Source organism: Sphaeramia orbicularis, chromosome 4 (genome assembly GCF_902148855.1).
Source record: "Sphaeramia orbicularis chromosome 4, fSphaOr1.1, whole genome shotgun sequence".
NCBI classification, from domain to species: domain Eukaryota; kingdom Metazoa; phylum Chordata; class Actinopteri; order Kurtiformes; family Apogonidae; genus Sphaeramia; species Sphaeramia orbicularis.
In genome coordinates, this window is record NC_043960.1 from 57,695,764 (window position 1) to 57,707,402 (window position 11,639).

Genomic DNA, 11,639 nt, shown 5'->3' on the forward strand with positions numbered 1-11,639 from the left:
CAGCTATTTCTGGGATGTCGTGTTCAAAGGTCAGTGGGATGACCCTGTTTATTATTATATGGCATAACATTGAAGTTTGTTACCATGGCAACACCATCCAATCAGATCTGTAGTTGATCCTTATGATAAATATTTTTCTAATTAAACATAAACGTGTCGACCCCAACCAGATGAACCTGGAGGTCCAGCAGCTGCTGAAGGAGAGCAACACCACCTTTAGGTCTGGAAACAGTTCTGTACAGAAGCAACCAGAAGACAGGAGGAGACAGGAGGAGGAGACAGGAGGAGGAGACAGGAGGAGACAGGAGGAGACAGGAGGAGACAGGAGGAGGAGACAGGAGGAGACAGGAGGAGGAGACAGGAGGAGACAGGGGGAGGAGACAGGAGGAGGAGACAGGAGGAGGAGACAGGAGGAGACAGGGGGAGGAGACAGGAGGAGGAGACAGGAGGAGGAGACAGGAGGAGACAGGGGGAGGAGACAGGAGGAGACAGGGGGAGGAGACAGGGGGAGGAGACAGGGGGAGGAGACAGGAGGAGGAGACAGGAGGAGACAGGAGGAGGAGACAGGAGGAGGAGACAGGAGGAGACAGGAGGAGGAGACAGGAGGAGACAGGGGAGGAGACAGGGGGAGGAGACAGGAGGAGACAGGAGGAGGAGACAGGAGGAGACAGGAGGAGGAGACAGGAGGAGACAGGGGGAGGAGACAGGGGGAGGAGACAGGAGGAGACAGGAGGAGGAGACAGGAGGAGGATGGAGGTCTACCTGGACACCAACAGCAGGCAGGTGTGGCAGTGCCACCTTCACAACAGCACCACCTTAAAAACAGCGCCACCTTAACAGAAGCACAGCCTTAACAACAGTACAACCACAACAGGAGCGCCACCTTAAAAACAGAACCACCTTCACAACAGCACCACCTTAACAGCAGTGCCACCTTAAAAACAGAACCACCTTCACAACAGCACCACCTTAACAGCAGTACCACCTTAAAAACAGAACCACCTTCACAACAGCACCACCATAACAGTAGGACCACCTTAACAGAGGCACCACCTTAACAGTAGGGCCACCTTAACAGAAGCACCACCTTAAAAACAGAACCACCTTCACAACAGCACCACCTTAACAGTAAGGCCACCTTAAAACAGCGCCACCTCCACACCAGCACCACCTTAACAGTTGGGCAACCTTAAAAACAACACCACCTTAACAGAAGCACCACCATAAATGCAGTGCCACCTTAATAGAAGGAGAACCTTAAAAACAGAACCACCTTCACAACAGCACCACCTTAACAGCAGCGCCACCTTAAAAACAGTGCCACCTTCACAACAGCACCACCATAACAGTAGGACCACCATAACAGTAGGACCGCCTTAACAGAAGCACCACCTTAACAGTAGGGCAACCATAAAAAAACAACACCACCTTAACAGAAGCACCACCATAAATGCAGTGCCACCTTAATAGAAGGACAACCTTAACAACAGAACCACCTTCACAACAGCACCACCTTAACAGAAGCACCACCATAAATGCAGTGCCACCTTAATAGAAGGACAACCTTAACAACAGAACCACCTTCACAACAGCACCACCTTAACAGTAGGACCACCATAACAGTAGGACCACCTTAACAGAAGCACCACCTTAAAAACAGAACCACCTTCACAACAGCACCACCTTAACAGTAGGACCACCTTAAAAACAGCGCTGTTTTGAGCTGGGTCTGGTTCTGATAGTGATGTCATTTCCTCTGGTTAATGTTTGTTGTGTTATTGATTTGAGTATGTATCCGGTAAAAGAAGAGAACCTTTATTAAATAGATTGATAAAGAAAATGCCATGAAACAGTGAGACACACTGGTATGAGGTTAGATACATGTCTGTAACTGTCAAACAACTGTCAAATGGACTTTAGTTCAGTTCCACAGTCAGCTCCATATGATCTGAACTGGGCCAGACCAGTAGGATAATAACAGTGAAAAAAGGACAGTTACATTATGAACATGTTTACATCTACAAAGTTTCATTACAAATGTGAATAACATGAACAACCTGAAATGTCTTTAAGAAAAATAAGTGCAGTTTTACCACTATTCTGCCTCAGTTTATTATGTACATATGAATTATAATGTACAGATCACAGTGCATCTACAAATACACAAAATATTTAAGAACAGACAGAATATTGGAAAAAATCAAATAAAATAAATACACCTAAGACAGGGGCGAGGTTAGCACTCGTGCCTCACAGCAAGAAGGTCCTGGGTTCGATTCCAACACCAGTCGACGGGGGGTGGGACCTTTCTGTGTGGAGTTTGCATGTTCTCCCCGTGTCTGCGTGGGTTCTCTCCGGGTACTCCGGCTTCCTCCCACCATCCAAACACATGCACTGATAGGTTAATTGGTTAATCTAAATTGCCCATAGGTGTGAATGTGAGAGTGATTGTTTGTCTCTATATGTTCAGCCCTGCGATGAACTGGTGACTTGTCCAGGGTGAACCCCGCCTTTGCCCCTATGTAGCTGAGATAGGCTCCAAGCGACCCCCGTGACCCTAGTGAGGATAAAGCGGGTTCAGAAAATGAATGAACACCTAAGACATTTCAGGTTGTTCATATTTGTTTCAAGTTAGTCGTATTTTTTGTGAAAGGATAGTTTGCAAATGTAAACATATTCATGTAATTTTACTGAAACAAAGGGAACATTTTGCCCCATTATTTATTATTTCTAGGTTTTTGGACAGTATTTGCCTGGTTCTGACCCCCTTTAGATCCTACTGGTCTGTACGTGGAACCTGAACTAAAATGATCATCTTTGATTGTTCATATCTTCAGTGTCATTTTAACATTTCACCAGTTGATCCCAGGGGTCGGATTGGACCCTTTGGAGGGCTGGTTTTGACCCACGGGCCGCATGTTTGACACCGGTGGTCTAGATGATCCAGGGGACAAAAGCCCTGGTTCCAGAGTGGTTGGACTTGGACATGAAAACAGCCTGGACTTAAAGAAGGGTTGGTTTAGGATTAACCTCCTAAGACCCAGGACATGTCAGCAAAGTACAAGCTTTTTTTGTTTTTTATTAAATAAGTGCCTATACCGGAAACATCATGATGCAACAGTTTTTTCAGATGCACTTTTTAAAATTTTTATGGAATGTCCTTTGTGGTGGACAGTTTTCTTTTCTTTTCTTTTTTTTTGTATAAAGTTGTGAAACTCTTGTCCACAAATGTGGACAGTGGGTCTTAGGAGGTTAAGGGAAAAGGTTGGAAGGACAAAAGTACAAAAGACAAGCAGAAAAAAAGCCACAATAAACCCAGATGTATGTGGGGTCCAACATCAGCCCTGACGGAGGTCTGAATATTTTGATCATCATCTGCTGATATTTGCACCAGTACCAGTAGATTATGGGGTTTTATGGACGGACTTCCCAGCATCTCATGTAGCCAGTGAGGAACTGAAGGTCCAGATGCATATGATGGTGATGAAGCTGACAGAAATGAAGAGGATGTAGAGGCCGAAGAGCAGCCGGTCGATGATGACGCCCATGGTCTGCCAGTCCTGGGAGCTCCTGGAGCTCTGGAGCTGTTTCTCCATCTGGAGGCGGATGGTACCCAGGTGTTTGTTCATCTTCCTCAGCTCGTCCAGAACCGGGTCCTGACACTGTTGAACTGTTAATGTGTCACCGGAGATGTTCTGAAGGCCTGGAACTGAGATGTGGATGGTGTTCTTCATTCCTGTATGTTGTAAAACAGTCATATTTTTGAGTGAAGGTCTGTAAACATTTGCATCTATACATCAGTCGTACAGACTTTTTTCAGAACTTCTGTATTTTTGATCAGAAATACGCAATCATCGCGGAATACTACTTCCTGGCCTATAAGGGCAACTGTGGCACAAGTGAAGAGTGTTTTAGTACCGTTCCAGGTTGGCCTAGTTCTGCCCAAAAGCAGCTGCATCTGTCCTTTCAGTCTTGTCCTGTGGACAGTGAGGTTTAGGCGATCCGGCGGAATGAGGGACTAAAGTTTGTGATTAAAAGGGTAGTACGTATGTCTGCAGCAGACATTTCATATCCAAAAATTACATGCTGGGAATCACTGTTGGCTGTTTTTTCTCTGAGATTTGTAGCATCTAGGCCTCAGAAGAACCTGCCCATCTAGTGGATTTGACAGACACACGAACATAAACACAAACGTTACCCAAAAAAAAGTGAACTGATGCTAGCACTGGGCTAACATTACTGATGCTACATAGCAGACGTCCACTTGGACAACCCTGAACAGACTGTGATGCTTCCTAAGGTCGACTGGACATTAGACATACATTCTGTCTTCGTAAACATGCTAATGACTTGTGGTTCTATCAGTTCACTAACAGTCTGATCACTCTCTTCTTTCCCTGATATTAAAGGACAAATTCCTCGTGGAAACATTTGTACCTTTTATTGATTTAGTTCTTTTTAGTTACAGAGTTTTCTTCAATGAGCCTTCACAACATCTACAAATGTAATATTTGTCAAATGGCTCATTGTGTCCACTCTGGTCCATTTGGTTTCACTGTGTTGACCCTTGGCAGGACGTCCTTTTCCACGATGATTACGTATTTCCAGCAAGTGTGAAAAAAGTCAATAATTAAAAAATACCTTCTAAGTAATAAATAAAAAAATAGATAGATAGATAGATAGATAGATAGATAGATAGATAGATAGATAGATAGATAGATAGATAGATAGATAGATAGATAGATAGATAGATAGATAGATAGATAGATAGATAGATAGATAGATAGATAGATGTCAAACCATGTTTTGTAAGCCTGTCATCTGTCCTGTTCCTGTGTCTGCTCATGGTTCATATACTCAGTCCTTTTGGATTACACTTGGAATGTTCCGACCTCTTGGTTCACAGTGAAGTCAGAATTTTATTTTATTTTTCTTAGTGTTAATAATAGTTCATTGTGATTTTTCAAAATTTCTCTGGACTTTAAAAGTAGTTTGAAACCATTCACAATCTTTTTTGGTATTCCCAATGAATGAGAAGAGTTTCTCTATACTGTTACATTAGCACAATGGAACTACATCAGTATTTGACCACAGTCATAATGTCTGTAGGTCGCCTGCACATGAAAGACTTTTGTATAATGGGGATATTCTATTTTTACAAATAATGTGGCAGCTGTAACATAAATCTCTGACATGCAAATGTAAAGACAAAAATGGGAATCTGTTATCAACCCTTCTCATTAACAACAAAGATAAAGAACATCTACTGAAATCAGCTTTAACTGTTGGTTCTAGTTCATTATAGTTTGATTAAACAGCTGATTCATGACTGAAGGTGTCTGTGATAACAAAAAAAAAAAAAACAGTAGAAATGCAGTAAGGATTAAAAGTAAACTTCCAGTCAGATGATATAGAGTCGTTATTCTACCTGCTGATGCTTGGTGAAGGGATACAGTTTTTCGGTTGCTTTTTTTCAGTGGAGGGAAACAAACAATAACAGCTAGATAGTGTAGCACAAGGACGCTGAGCCAATGAGGGACTGCACGGTAGGAAGTGGAGCTGAGCTGGAGGTGAGTGATGAACACTGTCTCTAATAAACTGGCCACCATCAGAGCCAGACTGATTGAGAAGAAAACACCTGCAGGAAAGAAACAGGAAAGGTTGGAGTGGTCAAAGAGGGACGATCCTACACCAAACAGAGGTAGAGGTTGAACCCACTGATGAGCGGCGTGGCATTTCCAGTGGACGGCAGCAGGTCGTTCATGATGAGCAGGAACACAGTGTAACCCAGGATGAGCGTCATCTTAAAGGACGACCGGTCCACGCTGGTGGGAGGAAGCAGGAAGCTGAACAGGTCCACGGTGATGAGGAAACCACTGGGGATCAGGAGGTTGACCACGTACAGGGCCGGGGAGCGCCGCAAAGTCAGCTAAAGGCACAGAAGATCTAAGGGTTAGTTCAGAAGTTGGATGATGGATTAAACAAATGACGGACAAAAAGGGTCTGAAAATGGATGAAATGACAGATTTTTACAAAAAAACAGCCAAAGCCTTTGTAGGGCTGGGTTCAGGGCCGGACTGGGACCAAAAGAGGGTCCTGGCATTAACCCTAACCCTAACCCAAACCCACCATGATTATTTATACGACATGTGGAGGCACACGACATACCACAGGATATATGCGGGCTGTTTCAAAAATTACAGTAAAGCGCAGTAGTCTACATGGAAGAGAGGAACCATGTTCAAAAATACAGACTCACAGACTTTCATCTGGGGAGAGATGACCACCTGGTTATCTGGTTACATACTAGGGATTAATCACCAAAGCAATGTTTCAGTAAAATTACATGATAATAATAAATATAAATATAAAAAAAAAAATATATATATATATATATATATATATATATATATATATATATATATATATATATATATATATATATATTTACTAGTGCTGTCAAAGGATTAAAATGTTTAAGCTGAGCCTGCAAACAGACATCCTGTTGACGACTGCGATGATTCTGAAACATAAAAACTAGTACTGTCAAACAATTAAAATTTTTCATTCAGATTAATCTCAGAGCTGCTGTGAATTAATTTCAATTAATCATAACTAATATCATTCATTTGTAATCTATATTTATCACGTCATTTTGCATGAACAAAGAGACTCATTACAGAAGTGAATATATCTGCACTTAACGTGTTTGTCCAACCTGGCTGACCCGTTAGCCGTAGTGCTAACAGAATCCAGACTATCATATGTTTGGTGTTAAGGTGGTATTTTAAGGTGGAAGTGCTTCAGTGAATATTAAACCCCTTCCTTCAGAGTGTGTCTAATCCTTTGTGTGGGTCGACTGCTTCGTCTTGTTTTTTTTTCTCCTCATATTTCCATCCAGAGGGCCAGCATGCTGGTTCTGCTCTTCCATCTTTGTGGGTCGGTTCTGCTGCCTGTCACTACTGGATCAACTGATCATTTGTTCGTGTGCGTTAACTCTAACTCTACTGGAACAAACTGACCCACATGTGTTGGAGCAGACGTTCACAGTCATTCCGCTGTAGATGGTTCATGGAGTTCACATTTATGATCACATTCAGCAGGAGGATGGATTCAGCTGAGTTAACAAGTTCATTTGGACAGACCTGATCTGTAGGAACAGGGTTAGGAACAGGGTCAGTAACCCTGTTCCTAACCCTAACCCTAACCCTGACCACTGAGGCTCTAAATGAGTGATTCTTGACCCTTCATCCTCCACCACAGCTCACAGAAACAGCTCAAAGATGAACACAACATGTTGTGTGTTTTTCCTTTAATCTGTCACCTGTTTGTCTGTAGAACAGAGGTTACAGATATTAGTCAGTACTTACAAAATATGTGATCTCAGAGTAACTTCCCACATCTAAGTCCAGGACAGATGGAGCGATGCTGATGCCTACCAGCTCCCACTCCCCTTGGGTGTAGATGACGTCTGTGGACTCACTCAGAACATCTGCAGCTGAACTGCCAGCACTCACAGTTATATCTGTAGCTGGAATGACATAGAACACACATCAGACAGAAGAACCACAGAATAATAATAATAATAATGATAATAATAATAATAATAATAATAATAATAATAATAATAATAATAATAATAATAATAATAGTAGTAGTAGTAGTAGAACAAAAGGAACCAAATGTGTTCAGTGGTTTGTGTATTTTTAGTTTATTCACTCATCAACAGCTGTGGTTTATATTTATATATATAAATGATATGGAGTGATGTATACTGGCAATTATACATCTGTTTTAAACCTAAGTGAAGCCCAAATACTGATGGTAATACCACTGCCATCACTGCAGTCACAGAAGGTAATCACCTGGGATGAACAATGAAAAGCTACAGGAACCTTTAAATATACAAAGAAATAAAATAGATAGAAATAATCTGAACGAACTGATGACTAAGCTCCGACAGAACATGGCTTTCTTAAGATAAGAATAAGAATAAGAATAAGAATAAGAATAAGAATAAGAATAAGAATAAGACTGATTCTGCTGCCTTATAGGAGGATCCTTCCTATTCTACCCAAACTTGGAGGTTGTTCTGTCTGCTTTAAATCAACAGAACTTTAGCAGGTGGGGTCCTCCTAAAGTCCACAGATGGTACTGTTAACCCTAACCCTAACCCTAACCCACTAACCCTAACCCAGGGGTCAGCAACCCTGGTCCTAGAGAGCCACCATCCTGCATGTTTTAGAATGCGTCCCTCTTCCAACACACCTGTTTCAAATGATAAGCCTATCATCAAGCTCTGCAGAAGCCTCATAATGATCATCAGGTGTGCTGGAAGAGGGAAACATCTAAAACATGCAGGATAGTGGCTCTCTAGGACCAGGGTTGCTGACCCCTGCCCTAACCCTAACTGTCTGGAACAACTGTTAACCCTAACCCAAGAAACAGAATCAGATTGAAAAGTGACCCCCCCACAGGTTAGTTCAGGTCCAGTCCAGGTCTCCTTCCTAGTCCACCAGTACCAGGTCCAGGCAGATAAAGGCAGATCTAATCTTAGGCCAGTCCAGTTCTGTAGTTCTGTTAGTGTCTGGGTTCCAAACCCTAGGGTTAGTATCTGTTGTATTGTTTGATTGTATCATTTCTCATTGTTGTGTTTGTTTTGCTTTGAACTGAACTACTGTCACATGTTCCCAGTGGATTAAATACATTTAATATGGATTTGATTTGGTGGGTTTTCTGCTTTTTACAGAATTGATTCTATTGATTAATCTAAGTCAATAAGTAATTTGATTAATCAGTTAATCATTGCAGCTGTAAGGTTTTTAGAACAGGAAGTGACTTATGATAAGATGGAAATATGTTATAATAAATATAAACGTATCATAACATGTTCATTTCCCATCAGAATATTGATCCTGTTCATTCCATCGATGTGACCCAAAACTAAACACCGGTGTCCTTAAGTTGAACCTGAATGAACGGACCTGGACTGGGTCTGGGGCAGACTTACCAAAGTGCAGATATGATCCAAAGGTCAGAGAACAGTTCTGGACATCGAAGGGGAAATAGTAGATTTCTAATCGGCAGGAAGTGACCAGTCTGAGGGGTCTGTCATCGAAGACCCGCCCACTGTTGTCCAAGTAAACGAAGGGGGTTTGAGGAGATGCGCTGTCCTCCATGCTGGAACACAAACACAGTTAGAACATCAGGTCCAGTCAGACTGGGTTACAGGTCCAATATGAGACATGAGGGGCACATCTGAACCGTACAACCACATCTGAACCGTACAACTGGACCACGTGGACGTCTGGGCTCCACAGCATGTCCCGTGGGACGGAGATTCTTCTGATGCCACATTCCTGCTCGTCCCAGCTCAAGCCTTCAATGTCCCACTCCTGCGCCGCAGAAGACACCAGAGGACAAACTTTTATGGAGACGTTTGTGTCATTTCACCTAGAATTCTGTTCTGAACGATGGATTCACTTCTATTATTAAAACTACAAAATGAAAACAACAAAGAGCTTTATCTGTGACGACCAGCTATAGCTGAAGAAATCAACCTGTCAATAAGAGCATTATGGACATTTGTGCCATCCCATAATAGATATGATAATAAATGGAAGTAGATGAAATGACTGAACTGTTCTGGTGACAGTTTGTACAGTAACTATAATAACACATTTACAGTTACTTTAACAGTGGAACACATTTCCACATCCACTCACCAGGATCTGCCATATGAATGTAGTCAGTGACTGCTGCTTCTCATTCTACATAAAAACAGAATAAATACACACATGGAGCAGGTTTATATTATTATTATTTGGAAATGATTGGATAATAAGACATGCAGAGGCTTCAGCTGTAGACTCACCACTCCTAAAATCCCCACCACGGTGATGGACAAACTTATATTAGTTGAATGTCGGAGGTTTTTTACAGGACGGATTAACTTTTTAGAAAATAAATCCTTCTGAAGTTCCTGAAACAAAGAATCTGGGGTCGGACTGGAACAGTTCAAGGTCCAACCCAAACCTGGATCAGAAGGACCAAGGAAGGTTAGTTCATTTCCATTAACTCTAACTCCCTTAACCCACCCTTACCCAAACCCACCAACCCTAACCCACTAACCCACTAACCTACTAACCCTAACCCCCTAACCAGAGGTGATTTCTCTCAGACTGCAAGGGAAGCTCAGCTTCCCCTAAAATTACAAAAATTAAATTGTTAAATCTGTTCAGTTGTGTTGACTTTTCATTGTCTACAAATGTGTTAGAACACGTTCATCTCACAGACGAGTTCGTTCAGAATCAGCTTTGTCACCAGTCATGGGACTGGATGTTGTTCACTTCTCCTCCATTCCTGTGTCTGTGTTTTCTCATACATCTCTGCTCAGTGCATTTGTCGTAGACGCTCAGCGTCCATGCACTTCAATGGGACTGAGTGGAACTGGTTTTTTCATTGACTCTAAACTGGACAGTAATTGGATAAATGCCACCATATTGTCCCGCCCCTGGATGCTCGGCATCTCTCGGGGTGAATGGAGCTGTGGGCGGAGCTCGGCCGGGCTGGACGCCAGGCTTCCACACGCTGATTGGAGGATCAGTTGAAAGGCTGAATCCCGTTTGATTGACAGCTGTTTTCAGATCTCCTCCTTCACTGACACAGTTCAGTTTAATACCGTCACACATTCTGCTGTGAAATCAGAGAAACCACTACGAAATTACTTGTTCATTTCTTACACTGTAAATAAAACACACTCATTGTACTTCCTTGTTTCAATTTAACATAATTTCAGTGTTTTCTTGTTTACTTGGTATGATAAGGTCACTGACCATTTTCTTAAAAAGGAACGAATTTATGTTTAAATAACTGGACATTTTTTTTGATGTAAGCCGACAATGAGCTTCCCCTGTCTGAAAGATGAGCAGCCGACACTGCCCCTAACCCCTAACCCTTAACCCTAACCCACTAACCCTAACCCGCTAACACCCTAACTCTACCCCCCCAATCCACTAACCCAAACCCCCTAACCTTTAACCCTAACCCACCAACCCTAACCCACTAACACCCTAACTCTAACCCCTTAACCCTAACCCACCAACCCTAACCCTATCCCACTAACCCTATCCCACTAACCCTAACTCACTAACCCTAACCCACTAACCCACCAGCCCTAACCCCTAACTGATCAGTTTATTTCCATCAGTTCACTGAGCTGTTGTCAGATGTGCTTCCACTTACCGTGAACCATCAGAAAACAGAAGAACCCAGCAGTGTTCATGTCGTGTGTCACCTGTAGTTCTTATGTTGGTCTTATCTACGTCTATTCTTTAACAGACAGGAGAACTGGGACCAAATGATGATGATTGGCTGAAGGCTGTTTGCCTCTTTAGTATAACTGGTCAAACCAGGATGTGGTTTATGTTCATTCTCTCCTTTAAATGTGTTTAATGTTGGTCTTTGTTCAGTGTCATCCAAACACTGGATAAAAAAAATATTAAACATGGACCAGTCTGTCAGTAGTGCACACACCTTACATTACATTCTATCTATCTATCTATCTATCTATCTATCTATCTATCTATCTATCTATCTATCTATCTATCTATCTATCTATCTATCTATCTATCTATCTA

At 42.2% G+C, this 11,639-nt stretch overlaps 1 protein-coding gene across 1 annotated transcript; it reads right to left on the bottom strand.

The window, feature by feature from the left end:
- Nucleotides 1-3,215: 3,215 nt before the first annotated feature.
- On the bottom strand, nucleotides 3,216-11,290 carry LOC115418539 (5-hydroxytryptamine receptor 3E-like). The gene is made up of 9 exons (XM_030133046.1): nucleotides 11,245-11,290; nucleotides 9,875-10,035; nucleotides 9,726-9,770; nucleotides 9,289-9,395; nucleotides 9,011-9,180; nucleotides 7,371-7,531; nucleotides 5,719-5,929; nucleotides 5,429-5,638; nucleotides 3,216-3,736 (listed from the first exon to the last, which is right to left on the bottom strand). Exons 1-9 carry the CDS (start codon nucleotides 11,282-11,284, stop codon nucleotides 3,438-3,440), a joined length of 1,404 nt encoding a protein of 467 aa, XP_029988906.1. The 5' UTR covers nucleotides 11,285-11,290; the 3' UTR covers nucleotides 3,216-3,437.
- Nucleotides 11,291-11,639: the final 349 nt, after the last annotated feature.